Source organism: Rhea americana, unplaced genomic scaffold, assembly GCF_003343005.1.
Source record: "Rhea americana isolate MKP2758 unplaced genomic scaffold, rheAme1 scaffold_6, whole genome shotgun sequence".
Lineage (NCBI taxonomy): Eukaryota > Metazoa > Chordata > Aves > Rheiformes > Rheidae > Rhea > Rhea americana.
The window spans coordinates 8,408,801-8,436,762 of record NW_028186756.1 but is presented as its reverse complement, the minus strand read 5'-3'; the positions used below and the strand labels follow the sequence as shown (position 1 = coordinate 8,436,762).

General features: G+C 46.8%; 1 protein-coding gene across 1 annotated transcript in view; it reads right to left on the bottom strand.

Annotated features, from left to right (window-relative positions):
* The window catches only part of LOC146587401 (gamma-aminobutyric acid receptor subunit alpha-3-like), a 70,969-nt gene that overhangs the window by 40,229 nt on the left and 2,778 nt on the right, over positions 1–27,962 (bottom strand). The window contains exons 2-3 of the mRNA XM_085319735.1: positions 24,721–24,840; positions 20,492–20,613 (exon numbers count right to left, since the gene is read on the bottom strand). Coding sequence (XP_085175861.1) covers positions 20,492–20,613; positions 24,721–24,809 — 211 coding nt within the window. The 5' untranslated portion in view covers positions 24,810–24,840. The remainder of the gene's footprint in view (positions 1–20,491; positions 20,614–24,720; positions 24,841–27,962) is intronic.

Below are 27,962 nucleotides of genomic sequence, written 5' to 3'. Positions count from 1 at the left end.
TCACCCTACTTGCCCTCTGCATTTAGCAGAGAAACGCAGGGTAATTAAACTGCTTCCTAACCCACACAAGCAGCAGAGCAGGAAGACACTCTGGATGCAATGCCACATTGCAGGGCAGTCTGTAGGCTCAAGGAGGGAACAACATCACAAGCCACTTCAGACAGGCGCAGCTGTGTGTCTGTCCTGATCAGCAACCATTGCTTGCCAGTCAGTGACCTCACACAGACAGTGGCAGGACAGAGATCCATGAACGCAGCCCACTAATTAAAACAAATAATTGTTTAACAGGTCCTTCCGTTGCAATCCCTCCAACCACTTTCCCAAGAGGGCACACGTCCCTATACCCCAGATGAGAAACCAACACACACAAAGGTCACAGTCAACATCTTCAAACTCCCAGCCCTGAAGTTAGAAGCAAAGTAAGCATTTTCAGATATCAATAGGCTGCTTTAGAGCCTCAACATCCCTGAATGTGAAACTACTTGTTTAGAAGCAAAAAACAGTCTCACATCACAGAGACTCACCCAGCTTTGACAAGTTCAGCCTGCATTTATTTCCCCCAAATGGACTGCAGTGTGAACAGGTATGCAAGAAAAATAATCTAGAGTATACGTGGATTGTTTTGGTCAAGCCAGCAGCCTTCAAAGTCCCCTGCCTGGGAACCAATTATAACTGCCTGCACAAAAAACACAGACATGGCAGTACTTTGTGACTAATCATGCCATCGAAGTGGCAGCATGACTTTATCTGTGGTGCCACATGTGGTCTGCCATGAAAGGCCAYACCATGAAAGGACCAGAGGAGCAGAAGGATACAGAGAAGTAGGCAGGGCAGGTCTACTCACCAGCTCACCATTGTAGGAGATGTTATGTAGAATGGAACCAGCTGAAACAGCACACAGCGAAGGCTTCTGGTTGCACACCACCCAGCYAACCTGCAGAGCTCCATGCCTTCAGGCAGTTCACATAGCCAGTGTGTGGCAGCTGGCCCAGTTCATCATTGGCCACACAGAGCAAATGGCAGTGAGGCTCAATTCTCTGACCTGCGTGACACCAACAGGCCTTCAGGAAGCATTACATGGGTAGAAGGACTGAGAGACACAACAGAGGCACCTCAGGCCCCCATGTTGCCTGTGGAGGGAGAAGACTCCAGGGCGCCAGAACTCAGTTTCTCTCTGGTCATATCCCACTCTCTCTGCTGAGTGCAGAGGGAGTGGAGGGTGACCAGGGTCCCAAGGATGAGAGCTGGCCTTAGCTTCCCAGCTCCCACCTGTTAAGGGCAAGCAGGACACTAGGSTTAAAGATGACAGGATGCACATACACTGCAAAGTGGGGTCAGCTGAGGGCTGTGCACTGGGAAATTTGTACCCTGCAGAATTGATCACGCAGCAAGGAAGGAAACAATATAAGCGTTTGAAATAAATGTCTTGTCTCAGCAAAAGTAAGGGAGAATAAAAGCCTCCAGGGGATCACAAATGAGGCCTTTGGTAACTCTGCCTATGTATCATGAACTATTTGTCTGATGCAGTATTGCTTGGTGGCTATTTGCTAGTTTCTAGAAGAAGTCACCTACGTCACTAATAGAGCTGAAATAAATCAGCTTGTATAATGGATCTGACCCCTTCCCCCAGTTAATGCTTCCAGCGACTTCTGAGGACTTACGATCAAAAAGGCATCACATTTACACAGGAAACAAGGCTATCTGCTGCTCTTAGGGAAAAAAAAAAAAATCAGGCCTGTCCCTCCAACCCTGGCGTGCCCAGACATCTTCTCACAGAGGTTAGCTTATCACCCATGGCTGTTGGAAGAATCCCCTTGGACTGCCAACATTATTACAGTACAGCCAGCTCCCAAGAAGCTACACTGTGAGCTGCAATGATTAATCACTACCTTCTCTCTGGTGTGATGGCACATCAGTGTCTAGAATTGTATGTCCTCCAGCCAGACTGGAGAGAATGATCAAGTCTGTAAACACAGATATGCATGTGTTACAACTTTAAGCTGTGCTCTCTCTCCTTTCTCCTCACAATTTGGAGATTTCAGCAGAAGAGGAGCAAGAAGTTAAAAAGAATTTCAGGAGGTGTCTCAAGAGATCACCGACAATGAAATCAGTTACACGCTATGAGAGATATCAGCATGTTCTACAATTACGTGCCATTAATTTTTCAGCCCAGATGAAGTGAAATGGTATCTGTCAAATCCGTCAAAGAGAAAGCCTGCTGCCCTGGCTCTCTTGCTTAGCAGGGCCACAGGAGAGCTGATGCAATGAAGAGATTTATTCCCTGTCATATACAGAATGCAGCATACAAAGTTTTCTAACTGAGCTCTATCCAGTGTCCTCCACCAGAACTAGATGTAGGACCAAGAAGTAACCTAACTAGTGCTTGGGCATGGCTAGTCTAGGATTTACAGGACAATATAGCTCCTGGATGGATGTCTAATTCCCAGGTGGTCCCTTCTGCCACCTGGGGAACAAGTTCCTCGAGTTAAGTAAGGAAAGATCTGCTCTGCTCTGCTCTTGGATAGGAAATCACTAAGCAGACTTCAAATGCACTATACATGGGTTCATGGCTCTGACCCAGGTCACAGATCTCTCCATGCCAAAGTTATGCTGGCGGCAGAGTTTGGATCAAAGCTTAACTACTGACAAATGTAGATGAGTCAAATGATGACTTACATTCATATGAGCAGTGAGCCAGAGTTCCAGTACAGCATTAATAGGGGCGCAGGGCACCTGCTTATCCATTTTGCGTGAGAAACAGTGCCTCCTTCCTAGGTGTTTCACACAAATAATACCATAGGGTAGCTTGGATTCCTGGTCTGAACCCTCTGTACAGCCACACGAAGTGCACTACACCGCCCCTTTGTCTTCACAAGTAAGCGTCAGGGGAGTCCAGACTTACCAGGTCCTGTTTGCAGGTCCATATGCTTCTATAGAATGTGCTATGGGGATTTCACACCCTCCCATACGTGAGAAAGGGTTTTTATCAAGGTTTACCAAAAGTGGGGGATGCTGGCAAGACAGAGGCTCTAGTCTGTGGAACACAGCCTAGGAGAGCTGTTGCTCCATCGCAGCAGAGCCAGCAAAGCTGACTTTCCTGTAAATTGGTACCTCTTACGTGGTGATTCTGATATGTAAAACTGAACCATACAGCAACCTCGCTCTACTTCGGGTCTTTTCTTACTCAGCTGCATAATTTCACAGATCTTGCAGGAACTTAAAATCTTTGAGAAGAGCAAAGGCAGAAAGACAGACATGATAAGCCTCACTCCTTCAGGAGCACAGGCAAAAAAGCTACCACAAGACTTAYATAGCTCAAGTAGTTTAACTTAGCTTTCCCTCTTTGCTCTGTGCAGACATGCATATGCATATGTTCTTATTACCGTGTTAAGGGAAATGAGTGACATTCAATATGTACCCAGAGGTTAAAATCAGGATATGGTGCAGATCATCAATAAACAAAGTTTAGATGGAACAGAAGAGAGAGGCAAAAGAAGCAAGTGTGAGAGGATGCGCAGTCATGTAGGCATTACACACACCTCTCATTCTCACAATCACAGTCTACAGAGACTACAAATTAGCTGAGCTATTTTTGCTGCTGACAGAAAAGGAAGAATGAACAAAGCTACTGTAGTTACTATTTTAAGGACTTAGGACATCCTCAGATGCTATGAAGACAGAAGAGGAATATGTATGTATGAGCATGCTTTCTGAGCGTCTGCAGGGCTTTGAGACCTTGTGGTAATGGAAAAGAGATGTTACATAAACATGTTTATTATATATTATAAATACAATGAGAAAATGTGTGAATATAAATTAGCACACACAATTTAAAATATTCAGTATTAAAGTCTGTCCTTGATTGTTAAGCTAGAGACATTTGGGGAAGGGAATCCCTGCCAATCCCAGTGGACTGGGGAAGAGTGTACGGACAACACTGCATTACCAATTTGTACAAACGGCTGCGGGCGCTAACGAAGCCAGGACATTTTTGCTGAGCACAGTCCTGCAGGGTGCCTACATGTACAACGGAAGTAATGAGGTGTGGGCGAAGAASCCAGACTGATAATTTAGCTTTAGGCAAACTGCACCTGAAATTTTCCATATTTCTTGCAAAACATCTTGTGTTTTAGTTTGGGGCTCCTTCTATAATCCCATGTTAATTTTATTTCCTTCAGTAAGAGTCAGTGGTGATATTCCTAGTGACCCCATCACAGGATCTTGGTGAAGAGCACCCTCAAGGAAGAACATGCCCCAACACTTTGGCTGGAGTCACAAATACAGAATAGAGGTAAGACATCAGAACAAATCAGACTTTACTGTTTCCATTCACATTATATACACCTCAGCTGAGAAAGACTCAATCATTAGACCATGCTTACTCAAAACCTGCATAAACATCATGCATTTCTGAAGCACCTCCATCAAGGAGCAGGAACACTGGTCCCAGCAGGTTATTACACAATCCCTTTCCTAAAAACACTGAAGCTTTCTTAACTCATTCTCAGCAAGTTTTTCTGTTGCACAAAACATCACCTCTGAAGTCTCGATAGGCCACTTACCTGGCTGAATAGGAGCTGCAAAAAGCTTCAGATCACTGCCAGTAAAACTTTCAGCATTTGTAAAGCATTTATCRTGCTCTGCAATTCATCAGAACTTAATGCAGATCCCCAGGAAGAAAGATAACAAGAGYCAATACAGAACTTGTATTTCTAACCTAAGAATTACTGATACATAAGAAACGACAGGAAAGCTAGAGAGGAAGCACGGAACACAAGTCAGATAGAGAGACACACTGCATTGCATGTCTCATCATAGGGGAGAGAGACAAACAAAAGCACTAGGGCGTGCGGATTGCAGGCTGAGCTCCRGGCTCCAGCCTCACCATCAGTGCTGATCTGCACTGCATGTGCAAGGCAATTCTGTCATGCCTCAGTTTCCCCATAGGCCTTTCGGCCTCAGCCCTGCCTTCCCATGCATCTTGGGCATGGTTCTTGTTCCAAGCTGCTCCGCAGGCTGCGGATTGCCAAACTGCATGGTGGACTGTAGTGTGAAAAACAGAACAAAACAAAAACAAATAAAAAACCCACCCAAACTAGAAAAAAAATTCTCACACAGCTTGCTGTTGAGCTGAGAGCAGGAGCCTGTCTAATTCGTAAGCCTGTCTCCTGAGACCAACGCCAGTTACCGAGATGAAGATACAAGAAAACCATTGCTGGGAGCACTGTAGTTCCCTTATCACCTCCTTTAGCTCCTGGCTGGCATTTCCTTCAGCAGGGGAACTTAATCAGCTCTGGAAACTCTGTGCCACTGCTGACACTTCTGGCATCCTTCATCCCTTCCACGGGCAATGGCAAACAGATGTTTTCCCTTCCTCGTGAACCCCAGGGTTTTCTTTGCCTTTTTGACTGCTGAGCTGTGCACAGAGCCAAGGTCTATAGTGAACTCTTTCCCCTGCGATACACAGGTCATTGGTCTGCATGGTCACTGCTCATTCAGATTTCAGCAATGCCAACACATCATGCAAATAAATTCCTCCAACTCGCATGGCCTTGCAACGGCCAGTTTCGCACTTCGTCTGATGCTGGAGTCTCGCTGGGCAGCATGGCAGGTTCTCGCACACTCTTTGCAGCCCTGACCAGTCTGGACCAACCCAGCTCCTAGAGCCATCTCTGTCTGCCTTGCCCACGTGCCCCTGCCCCAGGGAATATGCTAGAGAGCGCCTGCCTGGTCCAGACTTCGACATCCTCCCCTTCCCTCGCACTGGGATAACTCATCCTTTGATTTCTGTCCTGGAGCTGCAGGAATGAACAGAGACTCTCTAAAATGCAAGGTAAAACCCCAGACATGTGCTAGACCCTTGTGTYGCACTCCTCCCTCCTCTGGCTCCCCTGTCCCTCCTAGGGAAGCCCTTCGCTAGCAAACAGGGCAGGACACCTGCATCTGTTAGGAATAGCCAGGTAATCCAAACGCTGCGAGACAAGCTTATTTGTGTGCTTGGGCTGTTGTTTTATCTCAAGTGAGCAAAAACCCTTTTAGAGGGAACTCCAGTTTGACTYTAAATCTTGCACTCCACAGCACTTCTCAGACAATAGCATCATCTGTCCTGCGGACAGCGAGGCTCTTTGTTTATCACTGTAATGCAGGGCAATAAATACCAGATTTTCAGTTCTGCCTACTACATGAATTATGATATGCTGCATAATGCTCTGATCTCCCATCAGAGAGGCGCAGAAGGCAGATACCTCCAGATGCAATTTTTAATTTCCTCTGCTGGGGATGTTTTCTTGTTTTAGAGACATGCATTCAAAGCGTTCCAGTTCCCATAGCAACTCTCTGCTTCCATTTGGGATGTCATTTTCCATCCCATCTCTTCAGAAATAGACATCTCCTAGCAGAAGTTTTCAAGAAATCTCTCTCTTAAATATATATTTATTAGAGAAAGTGAATGGAAGCATGCTTTATTGACAGGTTTCCTAACCAATCCACAGCCTGCTGAGGAGAAAGCTGTCTCCAGAAATATGCTGGCTGCCAAGCCACCTTTTCTCAGCTTCTGTTTTCAACTAGACCTCTCTATTTTCTTCTACCACATTAATATTAGCCAGCATCTGATCTTTTCCCTTCACATATCTGTCCCTATCACTCCCCATGCCATGTCCAGTCTCAGCCCAGCTCCCTGGCAGTGTGACCGCAGCGAGAGAAGAACCGTCTGACTCAGCGYGCTCCCTGCCAGCACAGATACATCAGCTCCAGGCCCCATGCGAGGGGACCTGGACAAGCCCGGCAGTTGCCCCACAACCTGGCTGCTGCCTCCTCCGGGCACAAGTGCAGTGACTGATGGGGTGCCAGGGCTCCAGGACTGGGAAAAGACATTACTCGAGGTGGGGGGTATCACCAGTGCCAGGAGAACCCCCGGGGCAGTGCTGCTCACCTTCCACTACCTCTCTGACCTTATGGAGATGGATGCATGCAAAGGCACATCTGCTAACGTGCCTGGGGTTGTTCCCTGCCAACTGGACTCACAGGCAGCCCTGATCTCGCTGGGAAATGCTCAGCGGGGTTTGCCCCCCGCATGCAAGGTGCTCCAATGCTCCCCAGGCTCAGTCATACATGGCAGGGCCCTGGGTACCGTGGCTCACGTGAGCCTCGGCTGTGCTGCACTCAGCTCTTTCGAGAGCTTCCAGGCTGCTCACTGCAGGGACACAGCCCTGGCCTGACAGGAAACCACACTAGAGCTTTTTAATGGAGCTGTGAGACTAGAGCTTCAAAGTGCCTTCCCTTCAGGAGATAAATCCAACCAGGCAAATTGCTGGGAACTGAGTGAATCCAGAGGCTGATGGAGCTCATCCCAGGTGCATTTAAATGCAAAGACCCAGGGAGCCTCAGACAAACCCTGCACCATCATTAAAGCTGTGTGCTTTGCTCAGTTCCCAGGTGTAGCCTTCCAGACACGTGTGAAAGCACAGAAAAGACAGAAAGTCCTGGTACCAAAAGTCACACCAGCCCCAAAGCCATGCCAGGCCTTCTTCTCAGCTTTGATAAAACCACACACCAACCAAAAAATGACAAGGGAGCAGTTCATGCTCACCTCACCAGGGAAACCAAGTGAATGAACATTGCTGCCATACCTCAGAGAAAGTTTTTAAACACTTTCTTAGCCCAGTCTCCAGCAGGAACACGCGAGCTCAGYGGACAGTTCTTGCTGACTCTAGACTTCATGTTAATTATAGCATCCCACCAGCCATTAATCAAATGTCTTCCACAGGCATTTTTATTGAAAATCAATTTAATAAAGTAGGTGGGAGTCCAACATGCCTCCATAACATCAGATAAATATTCATGGGGGCTTATGCTGCTTTAGCTAAATGACTTTTTTTGAATTTAACTTGTGCAATTTCCTTGTTCCTTAATATATAGCTTGGCTTGCCCTTGTTCAATGAATACAGACTAGGTGGGACTCAGCCCAGTGTTGGCTAGCCCTCAAGTGTACCAGGGAACAATCCTTTGCTGTCAAGTCAACAGCTTTTTTCCAAGGATGTTGTCATCTATAATAGGAAATATGAGTTTGCTGGGGTCAGGGTCACCTGGCGTAAATCCACAGAGCCAAGGCTGACTTCAGAAGGACCATTTGGAGTTCAAAACTCATTTACATCCTCTGGGAGTATGGTCACCATCTCTACCACTGCAGGGATTGCCATTTGATTTCATCTTATCCTTCCCTGTTTAAGATGATGTTGAGGTTCAACAGCAAAAAACAAATGAAAGCCACTGAAAATTCTTCCCTCCTTCCTTGGATGCTTACTCCAGGGGAGTAAAGGGCTTCCAGTAACCAAAACATCTAATGTGTTAGAGAAAGACCTACTCAAAGCTTCAAAATTTATGGGACTCTTCTGTCCTAGGAAAACAAGCAAGCCCAAGCTCACCCCAGCAGAGTCAAGCTCCCTCTAAGGTTTGGGAGCTGTTTTTCGCAGCGCTGGCATTGACCCCCTGCCCTAGGGGAGGGATAACAGCAGCCCAGGTTAATCCTTGCTCCTAGAGGGTGCCAAGGACCAGTGATTGCAGCTCCTTACGCAAGTGCTCCTTCTCAAAGACAGTTATTAGTGTCCAGATGGAAGAAAGTAAAATCTGACACAATTTAGTGGAAAGGCAGGATTCAAACAGTCCTTATCAGGGAGAGATTTTATAGTATCTAACAGCTTCTTTGTTAAGTGGAACAGTGAGGATCTGCTACTTCCAAAAAGCAGCAATGCAGGGCAACTTAACCACTGCCAGCACTCCTGTCATGTTATCCTAGTGATACCCTTCTCTTGAAAGGGAGTGCTTTAGAAATCAAGTGCATCATCATTTTGCCTTTGTTATTAATACAAACTGACTTGTTTTCATCTTTAAAGCCTCGACCTAAATCCCCATGCATACGCTCCCTACAGCAGCTCAGATCTCTGGACAGGATTTGCTTTCCCTGTGCTTTGCAGTGCTTTAATGGCGTGAAGGTTGTGACTAGTGCCTCAGATGAAAGGGTGGGCCCAGGAAAAGGGTGCAAAGAGCACTCTGCCCCATGTGCCTCTTCACACAAACTAATGACAGTCATGTTTCTCGTGTTCAACTCCAGGAGGGAGATGGTGTGAAGAACAGTGCACATGAAGGGCCACCGTAATCACTTCCCTTTGTCCTCAGCAGCTAATGATGCAGAGTGGGAGATGCCCACCTTCTGAATGCAGCAAGAAGATACTCTAGTCACTTGGTTCCTCCAAAGACACAGAACAGGCATCTCTTGTTGGGACAGTCCTCCTACAACTGGCTGCAGAACTTCACTCTACTGAAATTACTCATTTTGGTTTGGGGGCTTACACAGCTACAAATAACAGCTCCATGAAGCAAATGCATTTTCTTTCTCTGAGATACACACATAGAAGTTATGCAAGAATGCGCATGCATTGTGCACAAATACTCTACACTTTCCTGCTTGGATCTGATTTTTCCTTTAATAAAACTGCAATCCCACTTCTGAGAGATCACCCTTGCTGGAGACAAACTGCCTGTCAGCAAACAGCATTAAATATATAGAGTATCATACTGGACAGACAATGGCATGCTTTTAGTTTATTCTCTCTTAGATGCAGATCACACAACTAATGTCATCTCTAAACACTGAAATCCTAGATGTGAAAAGGTAAAGCTTAATTGCCTTGAACAGCAACTCTTGTATTGACTCCAACAGAAGGCTTATTAATATTAATACAGCTATATTTAGCTCCTTTCAATTATACATACAAAATTAAACATCTTTCTGGGAACAAATCAGTCAGGATAAGGTTTGGGCTTTTTCTTTTTAATGCATTTTGCATCAAAATAATAACAACTCTAATGGAGGTAAGGTTTTAAAAAAGAGCAGTGGATGGAGGTGGAGGTTTAAAAATACTTTCACCTGGCTCAACCAACTTGCTTTGCATGTATTAAGAAGCACTTGCCTACTCCTAACCTTATTCCACCTTGTCCCCCATTTCTTACTGGTTGCATTCAGCCCCACTTCTGGCTGGCAGCACTTAGGACATACACTTTGCTCTGTGGTCAGTGCAGGGGGTAACTGGTACTGGCAAGGGACCTCTAGCACCACTGGAAGGAATAAACCAGAGGAGGACATCCTYCTTCTGCTCCTGTCCACCCAGAGGTGAGGAAGTCCTATCTGCAGTGCTGCCACACCAGAGCATTACCTTTTTTAGCTAAAAATACTTTTGCATAAAAATCACATCAACTTTTCTGATTTCCAGATTAATTATGTGTAACTTTTCTTGCCAAAGTAGACTTAATGGTATTAACATTACATGACAAAAAGAACCGATCAGAAAACTCTCATAATGTCAAGGAGATTGATGAGGGAAAAAAAAGAGATAAGGTTTCATGCTTTTGTTCTTTTACCCTTCCACATTTGAAAGACAGGATCTTTATCTAGGAAAAGGTTTCTCCAAATTCTCAATGCTGAGATCAGGCGCAGCTCCTCAAAGGAGACTGCTACGATCTTTCAAATATGAATGCTCGCACACGTGCACAGTCCCTTTGCAGAGAACAGGATGACTCACATGAAAAAAGCTTTCACTTTTTAAAATACAGGGCAGTGGGCTTCACTGGCTGAAGTGACATTCACAGCTGTACATGAGACATACCTTTGATGAGTAAACAGGAGTACACAACTGCAAAAATCTGATCCGTTCTGTATGGATACTAACAACTTCCTCTACAAGGGTTCAGGTAACAAAGCCTTGTGCAGAGCCTTCGCCACTTTTCCCACCACAAATTGCCAAGGTTTTATTTTTATGGTCATCAAATCCTTTCCTTGATGGTTTCTTGTATCAAAATTGCAATTGATCCTTCCAACAAGGAGGTATCTGAAATGACTCTTACAGGGCTGAAATAGCGTCTCTTAATTCTTAGACACAATTTACTTTGCTCCAATAACAATTCAGTCTGAACTTTTTCATCAACAGGAGTTTCCAGCAGGTTAGGGGAAAACAAAACCAAAAAAAAAAAAAAAATCTGAAAAAGCTTTTTTCAAGGATTTTTCAAGCCTGTGTTCTCAGCATTTTGGTTTAAATATATGTTCTCTCAGAAGGTAAAATGAACAGGGGGGTCCTTTTTTCACAATGCAAATTGCACATTAAAAACTCTCTAGGCTATGCTCTGTGCTTGCTTTTCCCAGTACTCCACAAAAACATCCCCCCCTTTTTTTTGTAAACATTAGCTGTGTGTCCTTCAAAGTGTATGTTTTTTAAAGTTGATAACAGGTTAGTATACACAAGCAAATAAATCATTAGAGCAAATTCTTGGCCCCAGACTCTGCGAGAGTTTTGCCATTGACCTCAACAGGGTGGTAATTTCACTCCTACTTTCAGCAGTATTTCTTTACGGGATCCTGTAGGGTTCAGCCTGCAGAGTTCTGCGGCAGTTCCCTCTTTCTGGCACCTTCCAGAGACTCACTAAAATTCCAACATTTTTATTTAATCTAACAGTAAGCTTTAACTGAACRAAACGACATTAACCCTCTAACAGGTCTGGATCGGTAGCATTAATCTCCCTGCAAYGAGGACCCTGGTAGATGTGATGTGATCTCTCCTTCCAGATGGAATGGGTCTAAAATTCACCAACACAGTCAATGACTTTGCCTTAACAGACACGGTCAGTGCATCTGTATAGGTCCACGAACTGCTAATAAATGTTTCATGTTCTTGCTCAATAGATAAAATAACTGCTGTTTCCTATTATTTGACCAGTTGTTTCTCTACTAGCTTTCCAGAATGAACTAAAGCTGTTCTTAAACTCAGTGATACCTAATAAAACTGGGGGGGGGGGGGAAGGTCTTTCACAGTCTGTATTAAAGACACATCCTAAATCCTTTACGTGAGACTAAATGAAAGGAAACTAATACATGGATAGCTGCCATAGTCCAATAGATAAAGACATACTTGCAAGCAGTTTATAGCCATCTAGGACACCATCTACTAGTGTTCTTACAACCACCTAACACATGTTCAACATGCTTAAACATCAGCTCACCCTTTCCAAAGTCATTATAAACAAATGCTGTTATCCCGTCTCTAGCCCATACCCATTGTATTCCCCTTGGAGCAGACATGGGTCACACAATGCTTGCACTGGTCCAGCACAGGCATCTGTTTCAGGATTAAAGCTCTGAGATGCTACAAATTACTGATGCAAAAATTCCTCCAAATCTCYACTCTCCTTGAACAATTTCTCATCCTTTGGGAAAATCTTACTTCTTATCTATATGCAGAGATATAAGGAGGGGTTAGAGGCTTGGAACAGGATCCTCAGAGTGGTTCACTAGAAACACACACAGTAAATTAGGTATTATCTAAAGAAAAGCATCCAAAGGAGTACAAGAAACACCTTCCCCTTCCCAATCCCCACAGCCCTGGAGGCTTGGACATAGCCCCTCTGAAGGTCCCAGGAGAGCAGAGTCCAAGGACAACTTTATCTTTAGTGACCTGCTTGGGCTGTGCAACTGCCTCCTGGAGGGGRCTGCAGGGCTCAGAGCTGCTGCAGWGCCCACAGCCCTGCTGGTGCTGAWAYCTACCTGTTGGGACACAAGCTTGCTTGGTTGTACCGCTGCTCCCAAGGGATATTTGAAGGACCTGAGTCCCAGGTGCTGCATCACACCAAAAATGATGAATTTCTTCTATAACAGGTTTCTGACCCCTCTGGAGTCCTTGTGATATCCTCAAAGCTTTCATACAAGCTTGTTGCCCTAAGCAAATTCATAACTTAAATAAGAGAAGACTTTCACCCTTAGGCATAGCTGTCAAGCTTGCACTGCTCACATGCCTTCTGATGTGTACRTGACTTTTCACACAAAACTCCCTTGTCCCATACAATGTGGATTTATGCAGAAGCACAACTGGGATTTCCATATAAGAGAGGGGAGCACGAGGGTCTGTGCGATGCCATGGCAAAGAAGACACCAGAGAGCTATACCCCAGAGGAAGACAATCTTTTTCTATTCGTTCACATATTTTAACTTCAGCATTTTGACATGACCAGACCCTATTGCCCTGAAAATAGAAAAATGCTGTTCAGACAATGCTTCTGCTTCAAATTAAAACTCATCAAGGAATCCAATAAAAAGACAAAAATCTGAGATAAGACATAGATTTTTTTCTAAGAAAGAGGCAAATTCCTCTCTGAAGTAATCAATATAAGGAATGAAGTCAGATCRGAAAGAAAAGATGAGAAGTTAGGAAAGGTGGAACATTAAGCCAGAAAAACAAATAAAACACACAGTCACGAAATCTAGGAAGTGATAACAAAACACAAGGGACAACTGGGTTTGTCATCCACTCTTTCTAGTGCACATATAGTACATTCAGGTCATGCTTATGATACAGACCATGAGTAGCTTCACAATGCACAGGTGAATAAACAGCATTTTTGTTAGGCCACTTGCACATCTGCGCAGCAAACCAAAGTGGAAAGCACCTGCTGCTTCTCCTGCAGGATGAGCAGCTGACCTACTCAAGACCTTGGCCCACCATGGACACCACAAAGGTGGCCTGATGTGCTCCACTGCCTACAGCTTATACAGACTGCTTGCAAGCACCTGTCCCACAGGCATCTCCAGGATTTTGTACCCCATCCATAGCAGAAGAAAGTTTTGACATTCTATCCAGAATTTAGGAAAGAAGAATTCCCCAAATTTCAATTTCAACAACTTACAGAATCACAGAATTAGAGAATGGGTAAGGTTGGAAGGGACCTCTGGAGATCATTTAGTCCAACCCCCCTGCTCAAGCAGAATCACCTAGAACATGCTAGACAGGATTGCATCCAGGCAGGTTTTGAATCTCCAGAGAAGAAGACTCCACAACCTCCCTGGGCAACCTGTTCCAGTGCTCTGTCACCCTCACAGTAAAGAAATTCCTCATTTTCAGGTGGAACYTCCTGTGTTTAAGTTTGTGCCCGTTGCCTCTTGTCTTTTCCCCTCTCATGRGACAACTGAGAAGAGTCCTGCCCCATCCCCTTGACAACCTTCCTTCAGATACTTATACACATTTATAAGATTCCCCTCTCAGTCTTCTCTTCTCCAGGCTAAACAGGTCCAGCTCTCAGAACTTAGCAGCTTCTACTGCTGTCATAGCCAAGGCTACTCYCACTGTAAACAAACGTTTTCCTCTTGGATCTTGCCAGGCAGAGAGGGCCTCACTAATGTTTTCAGTTTCAACACATTTGACAGTCCYATAATTGTATTATTCTATTTCARCTCTTCAGCCCTGATGGCCACAAAATAACTGACAAGCCCTTACCTGCAGGAGATGGGACGAGACAACAGATTAACCAAGGTGTGACACCCTGAACACCAAGCATCACAGGGGAACATCTCAACTGAAACCCACTGTGAACCCAAGACCAAAACCCAGACTTTGGACATTGGCACTGAATCAGTGAAATATAAAAATGGGAAGGCGGGAATATAGAGTTTCTTACTTGCTTAGGAAAAAAAATGTAAGAAACACTGCACCTTGGAAAGAAGAGACAAGAAAAGCTTCAGTGAGGTGCACTTCACTTAAAAAAGAATAAAGGGAATACATCAGCAGGATAAATATTAACAAGTGGCTATAGACCAAAGTCATTAGCTGGGTAGAGCTGACATAGCAAGACCAAATAAAAGGCCCCATAGGCCTGCGTTGAGCATCCTGGATTTAAGCCCTATTGCTACAATGTCTGAACTGTGGTCCACAAGAGGTAGCACCAGCTGGCAGCACTGCAGTGCACCGCAGACAAGGGGAGTCTGCAAAGAGGGATGAGGCAGCAAGATGCTGGCACCAAGACATGAAGATCAACACGTGCGGGTGAGGAAGAAGAGGCAATCGTGAGCCCTGGTAGCTTCCATGCTCCAGATAACCCCCAGCTGTTCAAGTACAAACCATGGTCTCCCCTCTGCCCCAGGGGAGCCTGTTGGTGCCCATCCTGAGGAGGAGAAAGGGGTGCCATGCCTGTCCCTAAAGGGGAAGAGGCTGAAGGGCCAAGTGCCATGTTCTGCTTAGCAATTGCATTGCTTTAACTCACCATCTGTCTGCATTTGTTAGACCCAGTAAATCCCTGCTTTGAAGACATCAGTATGCTCCTAACCCTCATCTGTCCAGAAGGAAGCATATCAAGTGGACACTAAAGTGCAGGACACTTGCCCAGTGACTCCACCGGTTGGGGCAGAGTTAGCCATTCAAAAACTCTAGAGATGCAGTAGGACACTTCAAGAAAATACTATGAGTTACCTTGTAAGCAACGCTACATCCAGAGGGAGCACAACAATCAATAGTGGCCTATCTGCTTAACACGGTACAAATCACTTTTACATTGCAATTAAGAGAAATCAGCTCATTCAGAATGTTTAAAGTCCATCTTCTAAATAACTGCTAACAGCCTTCTCTTTCCTTTTTCTAGCAATAAACTTTTTTCCCCCTTGGCAGCCCTGGAAGGGAAGCTGGTGCAGAGACTTAGTCCAGGACAGCTCCAGGTGTTCTCTGAATATCTCACCCTCATACCAAATGGCATCTCAGAGCACCTTGAAACAGACAGCAGGCTGAAATGGAAGAAATTGCTATCTTTTTTTGAAAAGAAGAGATATAGAAAGACTCTGCATGCAATTAGTGAACTTACCTGGGAGAAGGCAAAGGAAAGAAGCAACATTAAAACACTCAATAGCTTTGCATCTCCATGGTGTGTTACACGAATTAAGACCATAAGGAAGGCTAAGACAAGTCTGACAAATCTTCCCCTGCACCCCTTCCTAAACACGCACAAGCTAGTTGTGTGCAGGCTGCAGCACAATAGACCCAAACTTCTAAGAAAGTCTCTCCATCTAAGAAATAAGGCTCAAGAGGGAAAACTGCATGAGGACCAACAGTGAACCCCCAACAATCCAGTCACTGGCACTTCATCTCCTCTCAAGATAATGGCAAGGCATCACACCAGCTGTGTAAGGGCTGTAAAAACTCCAGTTACTCTTTATAGTAAGCAGCACAAGACTATATGGGAGGTTGTGTCAGTCATTCTCTGAGGGCCACTCCAAGTCCCAATGCTCATGTCCCACTTCCTGATCATCCTTTCCTTCTGGGTACACGATGTCCCCTCCCCTTCTCAGCCAGTTTTAACTCATTCTCTAGCCACATCTCCTGATTCTTGCAAGCCAGGCAATCTTCAGGTTCATGCTAGATCTGCAAGGAGCCCCAGCAGCAAAGGTGATTTGTGATCTATAAGTAGATTCCCCCCCTCATCACAGGCCCTTCAGGTCACACTGCCACGGGGCAGGGCAGAAGATCTGCATGATCTCACAGTTCCAGACTAGGAGAAGAGGCCAGGATTACCCATAGAAATGCTCTCAGTGGGAGACATTTTTTTATTCGCAAGGTTGGCCTTTACGACAGATGTCTCCATTCCCTCAGGGTCCATTTCTGTTCCTCTTCTGACTTAAAAAAAAAAAAAAAAAAAAAAAAACACTGCACTGCGCTTTCCCAAGGGAAACACAGGTTATCCACTGACAGTTCCTTCCTCTCCTTCCCACTCCGAGTCTCATCTATTTATTCAGCTACCTCTTTCCAAGCCCAAAATGCATTTAGGTGGTCATGGGGCCCTTCCACTACAGCAGAAGATCCAACTTTGTCCCTTAGAGCTAGCCAACTCCCTTCCTGACCTGGCAAAGATAGGAGAGACACCTGAAGAGGTGACAGAGGGAAAGCTTCATACCAACCACTGAAAACTTCTCCTTAGTGACAAAGAGTTATGCCATCCACTGTCACAGAGCACCCTCTGCACTGGACACCACGGAGAGGGCACTTTATAATGAGTGCATGATCTAGAATCTGAAGCGTGCACTGCACAGCTCCCTACAGGAATGGCTCACCTCAGCCAATATAGCAACATTTTCACATACTCAGGCTTCATTCTTCCATGGGAGGTTCTTCCACAGCCCCACAATGTGGCCATTCCCTCATCATTGGGTCCCATCAGGCAAAAACAGTCAGCAAGGCCCCTGGGCTTGGGCGGCAAGGGATCCAAGGAGGAGACAAGGTTTCCTGATGTGATTTTTCTGCCATGCTAGCTCCGGCTCAGACAGGCTTGCATGGTCAGGASCTGCCCTCCACAGGAAGGGCAGCTGCTGGTGCTTAGGTGGTGCTCCCAGTGCCAAGCTGGCTGCTGTGGGCCATGCAGCTCCATCCTCTCCAGTCCTGCAGAAGGGGGTTGGCAAACACTTTCCTGCTCTCTGCCAAAAAACAGCCTTTCCTTTCTGTAACCCAGCACGGAGAGCACTCCCACACCTCCACATGCCATCGAGACTGCAAAGACGCAATCACGGGCTGCACACTTGAGAGGAATGCCAGAGCCACGTCTGCGGACGGAAGCAGCAGCTCAGCACAGAGCTGCCACCCCAGGGCTGGCACTGCAGCGCTGGGCACTTGCGAGCAACCTCAGCACCGCTTTGCTTCAGCTGTCTGCAGCAGCGTCCCAGTAGGAAGAGGAGCTCTGGCATGGGAGCTATCAGAGTGGGTGGCAGCAGATGGCAAAAACAGAGGGGATAAAGAAATAAATACAAAGAGGCTATCTTGAGGGGAGAAGTCACCACATCAACACTCTGTTGTTTACACAGTCTCTTTCCCCAAAGCCTAAACAAACACTGCTCAGTTCCAGGCATGCAAGCAAAAGGCTCTGCCAAACGTGGGAGGGGGCAGCCCAGGCAAACGAGGCACTGTGCCTCAGGGAGAGGTGACCTGTGGCCTTGCATCATGCTCACTGCTTCATATTGTGACCAAACGTTTTCCGAATGGACCTCTACATCTTTGCAGGGAGTTTGCAAACATTTCACACAATGCTAAAACTCAGACAGTGGCACTGCTGCCTTGCTYTCACTTCCTTCCCTTTCACTCCTCCAGCTCCTGCTCTGCAGGAGCCACAGGCAGACTGCACACTACCTTCCTACTGCTTTTGCTATCCACCCATCGCTCTGGCAGTCCTGGGCTGAGTCCTCCACACAGCCATCCTCATGCTCCCAGGTGCTGGGCCAGCCCTTCTGCCCTGGTCCCTCCAGGCAGTGACCCTGCAACAGCACCTCCCAGTTACCGCAGCCCCCGTTGCTGCTGCACCGTGCCATGTGGTCAGGTTATGAGCTCGGGGCTCCAAAGGCCTTTTTTAAAAGGTTGACTTATCCCCTTGTGCATGGGCACTGTAATGAGATTTCAGTTTTTATTAATGGGCCACTGCTTACATTCAAAAGCTTTTCAGATGCCAAAATTTGGAGATTTGCCCACCTGTCCATTTATGTTTCCAATGATAATGAATAATTACTACTCTGTACTACTTTATTGACTTTTTGGGGAGGATTTTTAATTCTCAACACAGCAATTGAACATCACCATGACGTAGGGGACRTGCACCATTTTCTTCCATTTACAAAACTGGGAAGCTGAGCCTAAGGAGTGACCCTGTACACTCTGCTTCCCAATTGCCCACTATTTTGGTCAGACCATCTTCCAATTAGCCTGTGCATGGGCACAGTAACACCATGGCATCTGCTCTTTCCACAAACATCAATGAACACTTTCTCCTTGCATCTGAGAAAGAAAAGCAAGGGGAAGATATTTGTGAGGGAATATGGGGAGAGCAATGGCAGGTCTGCAGGGACTGGGCATTGCTATCTCACCAGTAAACCAAAGTACCTTGCAAGTCACTAAGTCACCCAGTAATGCAGTTGCTAATTTAAAGAGAAGCAAATCAATTCCCTTTCATAGTGCTCAGGTAACCTGGGACAACAGGAGCCCATCTTTTCTGACCATTGCCGCAAAATATTTGATTAACTGCTAAGTCTCTCTGTAGTCTGCAGTAAGATCATTTCTGCCTCTCAGGCCAGAAGAGGCAAGGTGAGAGGTCTCTCTGCTGCCTGTCTTGGCAGTGTTGGCTGTGGTCCCTGACAGACCTCTAAGGAACGAGAGCCCAGGAAGGAAGCAGATCCAGCTAAGGGTGGAGGAAGCCTGGCTACCCAAGCTCCCCCATACATACTCGCATACTGAGGGCAACTCAGTGCTAGCCCAGAGTTCCCCCAGCCTCTGTCCAAACCTCCCACTTGGTGCTGCTACAAGAGTCCTCCACAAGGGGAGAGAAGAGGTGAAAGCAGTCTTTGACCGAACGCAGGAGGTCTGGTGCAGGCAAAGGCAATTTATTACGTTAAGCACGCCATTAAAGGATCTAAAGCACCAGAGCAGAGATGTTCTGGGGAAGGTTTTAACTTCCCCAGCAAGGGGGCTCCTGGGAGGCCTCCTGTTAATACTTTGCATGGGGGGAGGAGGGGTTGTCTGCAACTGAGCCTAGAAGGAACATAAATGCCCCTCAGTACCCTTTCAGCACTCGTTTCAGTGAGATCAATACAGCTATCGGGGAGACTTAAGGAAGCAAAGCTATTAGTAGGACTGCAGTTAATTCTGGGGGAAAGAAACAAGTGACAAAAGCAATAAACCTGATGGATGGCCTATGCAGATACAGTAACCCCCTCCCTCCCAGGCCCTGCAGCTTGGCAGGCTGTCAGGGGTAGGGATGCTCACTGGAGAAACCCTCCTTGCATAGATTTTGCACGGTGTCTTCTTGGGGTTAAAGGACGCCTAGACAGGCAAGAGGCAGTGGGCCAAAGCACATGAGTGGGCAAGGAGCTGGGAAGACGGAAGGGCATCTTAGGGCAATGCCCCAGGGAAAAAAATCCACCAAGATAACTAAGCATGTCCAAGCTTCACTAATTCACTCATCTCACAAAGCAAATTCACGTTCATTTTTGTCACACATCCCCCTGTTGCTTCCACCTCCTTATCTCATACTATGTGCACAGCTGAAGAGTGGAAATAAGGAAAGGAAGGTGACTAGTATGATTTTGCTTGCCTTTCTAAAGCACCTTACTATGGGTGCTTGCAGAGAAACTTTACAGCAGTAGCAATAGTGATGGGGACTTTAAAGCCACCTCAGGACACACCAGTCAGTCTTACTGGCCGGTACCCACACCCACATGCAGAGAATAATTCCACAGGTAACTGCTAAATAGGAAATAACAAACATTAAGAGAAAAGCTCTGCAGCAAACCCCACTGATGCCCTTCAGTAAGGGCAACGCCAACATGAGCAAACTGGAAGTGTCATAATTTATGAAATGCTAAATCCCATAAAAGTAGTGGAAATAAATACTGGCTCCATCTACAAGYCTATCAACGTAAAATCACAGAAAGCCACAACAGTTGTAGAGACTCGCAACTCTCCTCTCACAAAATATCAAAGCACGAGACAGTATGGGCTGAAAATGGGGAAGTCAGCAACAAGCCAGCTATGGCACTGAAACAGCCTCTTCTCCCTGCAGGATGAGGCTCATTGAAAATGCCTCCAAGTCTCTTCTACATATATATTAATTTCTAAGGCTATGCAGTAGAAAACATCATCCCCTCCACTTAACTGACCTCCGAGTCCAGGCCTCAGGCGGTTGTCATATCCATCCAACAGCCTGTCCAGGATGCGGGTGAAAATGGTGATGTTATCTTTACTGTCATCAACAACGTCTGAAACATGCTTCTGCGAAAGTCTGGCACATAGGGGGGAAAAAGGAGAGAAAAAAATATAGTTAGAAGAGAAACCTATTGTTTACATGCTCTGAGCACTTAACAGAAAATGAAAGGATGGCTGTTCACGCCATGGCCTGCTGCTGCGGTGTGGYCTTGGACTGCAGGATGCAGTGTGCCCACAGCAGGGTGACACGTGCACGAGACTTGCCGCAGGGAGCCCCAAATCTACTCCCATTCCCACCTCGGCCACCAGTGAGAAGGTGGAAGGGTCCCACAGCTCCACTCCCCGAGCTCACGTGCTAAGCAAGAGCAGCACCACAGGTCTCTGAGCCTATTTTTAAAGATATTCTTCCCCTGCCTCAGCATCCCTCAGCCAGCACCCTGAGAGAGGAAATTTTAGGAGCCAGAGGCTTTGCAAATCTCAGAGTTCTTGCAGTGCCCACTTCTCCTTGTAGGAAAAATGGTGTAAGGGATGTCAGTCATTTACCAGGCCAGTTATCTACCATACCAAGTAATTCTCAAGTACCGTACTCCCAAGGGCAGGGTAGGCAGGTAGAAAAACAGGATATAAGTAAAGCAGGCTGGAAGCTTGAATACATCATTAAAACTCACTGTGAACCATTTCTGTAGTTTGGTGAACCTTCCCTATTTATAAAAATCAAATGAGTTTTCATGTTCCTATCTTGGTTGAATGCAAGAAGCCTGGAAGCCCCCAAATAAGATGATTTCCTAAGGGTATTTTCTGTCCCAGGTGGAACAAAGTAAGTAACAAATTTCTCAAACAAAACTCATCTCACCAAACAAGATCTCCAGTGCAATTCTGCAAGCCTAAGAGGTTCAAATAACGCATTTGCATTTTGCATCTTCCTTTCAATCAACAAGACAGGATCCTAGAAATCCTGTGGAAACCGTGTGTCTCTAAGAAGAAGCTGGAGAATTTGGACAGCCCAGAGTACCCACGCTGCACAGTTATAAAGCCTTTTGGAAAGTCCTGTGGCTCCAAGCACAGCTTTCCCCAGCAGAAATAGCTGTTAGTACCCAACCAAATGGAAAGATTAAGTAAGGGAGAAAACCAGAAGAAAAATCTAGAGACACCACAAGAAAGATAGAAGGGGGGGGGGAAGAGACATCAACAAAGGCAAAAAAAAAATGAAGCAGCACAGACAGTCAGCACGACAGCTGCAGAAACCGAGCCAGGTAGGATGAAAGGCTGCCGAGGCTGCCGGCTTGCCTGCAGCGGCTCAGGGACCTTCTTGGGTTAGAGGCAGCAGGGCTGGGGGCTGACGCCGTGCTGAGCCCGGGCACCCGTTCGGCTCGCTCCCCAGTGGTGTGCCTGCTCGGGGGGTGCTGGTAGCCCCARGGAGCGCCGTGCTCCTGGCGCGGGGCTGCGCTCCCTCCAACAGCTCTGCTAAGTACGTTGGACAAGCCACTGGCTTGGGGTGATGACTTCTTGCCCAGTGAAATCCCCACTGCCACAGCTCAGGGTGACTACACAAGCTCATGAGGATTGAGGCGCGTTGCCAGGAAGCGAAGGTCTCTCCGAACCTCCAAGTCGCCACAAATTACAGCTGTGGGAGCCGCGATTTAAAARTTTCATGTGAAACAGTCTCAAGAGACATTCATCTGATTACATATATTTGAAAAAGCCTTCGCTGTGTCATATTTTGAAGTTTCCGAGCAGGAAAAAGCTGAAACCAGGAAACAACTGGGTGGGGAGAAAAGGAAGGGGGAATATTAGTTAAGCAGGTCAACGCTTAATCCYGCAGTATCCCCTCTAGTTAGACTAGTTACCCTTGGCATTACAGGCCTGTTTGTAAACACTCTGTGAAGGGTTAGTAATGGTGAGAAGTAGCAGAGCTGGTTCAGAGATTTCTATCCACATTTTCCCAACAGAAAAATCCAGCCTCTAAAAGAAAAAAAATACATACATTTTCTACCAGAAAAAAATCAGAAGAGGGGAAGGATGTGGGTATTTTTAGTGTCAGACTGAGTCAAAACTATTCAGCATGATGAACCTAATTAAAATATTTAATTAATCCACATTTAKCATTAATTTCTGTCTGTATTGGTGATCAAACACTTAATACTGCATTTCAAGTGCTTGAGGTCCATTTCTGCAGGGATCAGATCCMACTTCTTATTAGGCTTCTCCAATTTTTAGCCAGACAACCCCCGCTATCACAGCGGAAGTGGTCAGGCTGGGAAGCTCAGCCGACAAAAGTCGAATGAAGGCATGAAGTACTCAAACCACAGCTCCCAAAAGGCATGGTGAAGAAAACACCAACCTCCAGCTCCGAGGCCGTATGTCAGCTCTGAAACATCAAAACACTTCAGTATTATGAACRGTATCACAACATTCGAGACCACCCATTCAGAATGAAACAGTGATTTTTGGCTTTCCCTCTGGCATTGAGTGCAAAACAAACTGAGTATCTCAATCCTGAGAAGTACAATTTTGAAGAATCCCAACGAATGCTGACTGGAGCTGGTGAAGTTTGCACAGTTCCAGCATTCAACGCCACCATGGTTAAAAGTGATCTGTACCAGTGTCTGCTGACGGGTATGCAACAGTCTATAACTTATGAATAGCTAGCTTGCTCGTGAAAGCTCACTTATTAATGTTTTATAAGCCATCTTTAGAAATTTCCTGTAATGTAAAGAGCAAGAGGACAGATTTTTATGACGGAATTCCTGGTGGAGGCTCAGCAGCAGCGTGGGAAACAAGTTTACAAATTTCAAAGCTCTTTTACTTAGGCCCGCATTGAGCCTTCAGCTTCATGGAGCATGGGCGCCATGGGATTTGCTCAAAAGGGACCAGGAAGAGCAGTACAGTCAGGGAGAGAAAATGGCTACAACAGGAAAGGTCCAGCAGCATCTTCACCTGCACCGCTTCATGGCGCTTCCTTGGTCCAGCCGAACCCTGGAGGGGTTCATCTTAACATACAGCTAAAGCTGCCCATTAGTGAGGGGGAAAACAGGACTCATTTACCCCCAGCGAAGAAGTCAAAGGCCTTTAGGCTTTTAATTTCAAGTAACAAAGAGGTTTAAGGTAATTTAATTAGAAGAGGCTCAGGCAGAGGTCATTACCTCTCCATCCACCCCCTGCACACATGCTCTTCAGGGAGCTGGCTCCCACAGCGGTGCGTTAACCTCGGAGCAAAAGTCTCCTCAAATTCAATTAAGGAAACAAACCCCAGAGGCAACCAGAGCTTTTCCTGTGTGACAAGAGATCAGAGCAGAGGGAGAGACAAGCCAGCAGAGCTGTGGTGGGGCTGGTGGGAGCAGCGGGCTGCCCAGCAGACAGCATGGCACCCAGGAYGGGACGCACGCCAGCACGCGGTTCAACCCCTGCCACTGGTATGGTGGAAACTGGACCCTGGTAGAAAGCCTGGGCAGCGGTCCCCAGGCCTGKGCTGCTGCAGGGGTGGCAGGGAAGGCACAAGACTGGAGCCACATATAGGTACATGCAGGATGCATCTGCTCACGCAAAACGTTTGCTCGTGCACAAATAGGTGCAAGCAGAGGAAAGGGGGCTGGCAAGACTCGGCTGAGGACGTACCTGGATGGGTGAGCCCATGCAGAAGGGTGCAGGGTTAAGGGAGAGGGGCAGCACAGACTTTTCCATACACTAAAATCCTTGATTGCTACCAGATGTATACTCAGCAGGTAGTTTCTGCATCTGCACTCGGCATGCTCAAAGCTTTTTTTTTTTTTTTTTAATAGAAGTCATGTATTATTTGCATGCCTCCCTCAGCATATAGCACCTGCCTGCACAGCACCTCAAATAATGCTAAAGTGCATCAGTGAGCTCCATGGCAAGGGAGCGCACCGATCCCAGGCGAGAGGCGCGGGRACAGGGAGAAGGGCCACATGTCATGTTTCGTGGCCACCACAGATGCAGGAGCCCCACCAGCAGGGAGACGCAGCTACGGCTCACACATCCCCAGGAAAGGCCAGCTGAGGCAAAATAGCAGCAGGTCTCAGAGGGAATGGGGATGAGACTGCATTTATGCCCTGGACTGCTGCGAGCAGACCAAGCCAGAGCCTGGCGGGCTCCCGCCAAGGCTCTCCTGGCTCAGCAGGGGACTCCCGGCCCCAGTGAAGGGTGCAGGCTCTTGCCAGCTTACCCAGCCTCAGCAGGGAGAGCAGCAGCCAGGAGCAGGAGGGCCAGGCTGACGAGCGAGAGCAGTGCTGGTCCCGGGAGCTGCAGCGCCATGGCCTCGACGGGGCGGCAGCGTCTCCAGCACCTGCCAGGGGCAGAAGAGAAAAGAGGTTTTATTTACTAGGAGGAGAGCAACCAACTTATTCCACTTTTTCCCTAGCAGGTCACCCAAACAGTGTTGTTCAGGTAGCCAGGAGTCAGCATTTCCGAGGTCCAGTGTTAAYGTCCCAAAGACTCCAAAGTGACCAACAGCAGCAACATCCCCTGCTCACCACCGGTCCCAGAGCTTGCAATGCAGGGGCAAAGCCAAGCATCCAACATAAMCCACCTTTTACTCCCTCTTACGGGCACCAGTCTGGTCCTTCCCACCCAGCTGCAAGCCTGTAACTCGCTAAGTCTTATGCAGATGCAGCAAACGGGGCTTCCGGCCACCCCGCTGCAGCAGGAACAGCCCGGCACAGCCACGAATTGAGCCGGGAAGGTTTGCATGGCACAGGCATGTACACACACACGCACACTCACATTCAATCACATCCAGCAGCTCCCAAGGGTCTTCAGCACCTTCCAACAATGACAAAAATCCACTTCCAAAGGGACTGCCATCRTCCCAGCCTGCCCTCGCCTCTCAGGGACCCCCAGCCACGCAGGGCCATTACCCTCGGCCCTGCTCCCTACCCAGGCTGGYTTGGGGACACCCACACAGCAGTGGATTTGAGACTTCAGGAAAGCTACATTTACCAAGTGTCTTTTTCCGGACAGTTAGTCCCCTACTTCATCCTAGTGATGACACTGCCAGAAATAAAGTTTGCACGCTGAAGCCCAAGGTAGTGGGAGTGTTTGACTGCACCACATTTATAGTGTATTCAGATTTTTCAATAATGCTCAGTTTTACTTTTATTGTGATGTTATTGCACACTTAACTGCCTTTTCTCTTTTATGTATCTCATTACATTGATGCACCTTGGAACAGCGCTGGAGAGCAACAGCAGGCACAAACGCAGCATGTCATGACACATCTCCCCCACAACACCTCACATCAGGCACACCTGGGCAATGCAGCCCGAGAGAGGCTCAAAACCATGGAGGCCAGGCACACCTAATGGGCACGAGCCCTCACCTGATGACTGCAGAAGGCTGAAAAAGAGCAGCCAAAAAAAAAAAATTCCCCCTCCCTTCAGTGCGCCGAGGTACATGGAGCTGCAGTACAAACATGCTAACTACAGGTAAAGTGAGAATAAAGCCTTCTGCCTGCAGGAAGCAGCAGCTCGGCGGGGTCTGGAGGCCACCGTGCTGAACATGCCGCTACCCAGACTACAGCCCYCGCAGGGACACAGAGCCGTCTCACCAGCCGGGCAGCTCTGCGCCTCAGACGCATTCTGGGCTAAACAGCGATCCACGCCGAACCCACCGTGCCAGCAGACACTTAATGCATCACTCGTGCTGGCCACAGCAAAGGGAACCAGAAGCATCTTCCCAGTCTCCTAAACCTGATCATCCATTGACCAGCTTTCCTGCATCACCCAAATCCTGCGTGTWACATTGCAATTCTGCATTTAGCTGCCCCACAGTTGCCCTGCAATGCTCTGGCCCTACAGTTCTCCTGGACGTGGTGCATAATCCCTGCTGTCAGCTCAGTACRGCTCTAAGAGGACATATGTCAGCTGCCATGCAGGCAGAAAATAAAAGCCAGACACYGCAAGCTCTTTCTCACTCAACCCAGGTTTTTTTTCTGGCAAGTTATTCACTAGCGGCAGGCACAGGAAAAACTGTGTTGCACCCTAGTGTTGCCTTTGCATAGAACATATTTCAGAGGTGTACGTTGCCTTTATTTTCCTCTCTATTACTCACTTAAAGCCTCAGCAAATATCAGTGCCTGGATTAATTTAATGCGTGTGAGCATTTATTGGGGGATTTGGGGGCTTATTTAATCAGGATGTTACCTAAGGAAGCGCAGTCCTTGCACCACCAAAGGAGAAAACTCCTAACAGCGGCTGCAGAAGCATCTGGCCATGGGTATATCTACACTGCAGGGAGAGGCAAGCCCTGACTCACCAAGGCTTTGCTAGCTCCTCCAGCTGAGGAGGGAAACAGTCTTCAAAACCAAAGTATTTGCTGATAAGGCACAAATTAGGAACTGAACATCTGCTCAGTGGGAAACTCCAACAGTTAGGGGAGACTCATTCCAAATCAGAGCAAGGAGAACTAAAATGTTGATGTCTTGCAAGGCAAATTCAAAACGCCTTCAATTAGCAGCTCCCTCAACAGATTTCCTTTCAACTTTATCCTTTCAATTCACTTTAACTTGCATAATGTACAATATGATTTAATTAAAATATTTTTTTCTAATGCAATTTCAAGCACTAGTCAAAAGCAAAAAACACTGCTGTCTTTCCTCTCCTTCTCCCCATTGAAAAGTTTCATTGCAATCAACTTTCCCATTCAACTGTTGATTTCAAAAATTTGTTTGGGCAGAATTTGAGCCGAGAGCAGTTTTTGACTGGCGATACGCACACAAACCAGGACCCTCCCATTCCGCAGCAGGTGCTTCCTGGCTCTGCAGAAGCTCTTCTGTCCTCTGGGATGTCTTTGATCCTCTTTCACAGATTTAAGACTGAGACAACAGTGGGACTGAGGAGCTAACACAAAAGGAAGACCAGAAAAYGAGGCAGCAGGCTAATTCCAAGTTAGAGCCAGGAACAGTAACATACACAGGAGTTGCTTGCCCCTTCCCTGGTTTCACCTGCCTGTTTGTACTGAGAAACTCACAGCAATCATGGTCTCACCAAACCTCATTCGTGCTGCCTTCATTCATTATTACAGAGAGAACGGTTGATCTGGCATTTGCACAGTCTTGCTGAGAAAGGTGCAAGCCAAGGATAACAGGGCTGCCTGAGTAAAATTAAATRAGTGTATAAGTCTCATGTCAAACATCAGAACCAGTTCTGTACACCTGCCCTGGGAAAAAGTGGCTGCCATCAGGGGCTAGTTTGCCAGCCACAGCTCCATTTTCTGGCACAGAGGATGCCAGCAAGGTAGGGCACGAGACTACGTGGGTGGATGGTTCATTAGGAGAAAGCTGTTCTTGCAGACTCAGGAAGAACTGCACACGAGACTACGTGGGTGGATGGTTCATTAGGAGAAAGCTGTTCTTGCAGACTCAGGAAGAACTGCACGGCATTAAAAAAAAAAAAAAAAAAAAAAAAAAAA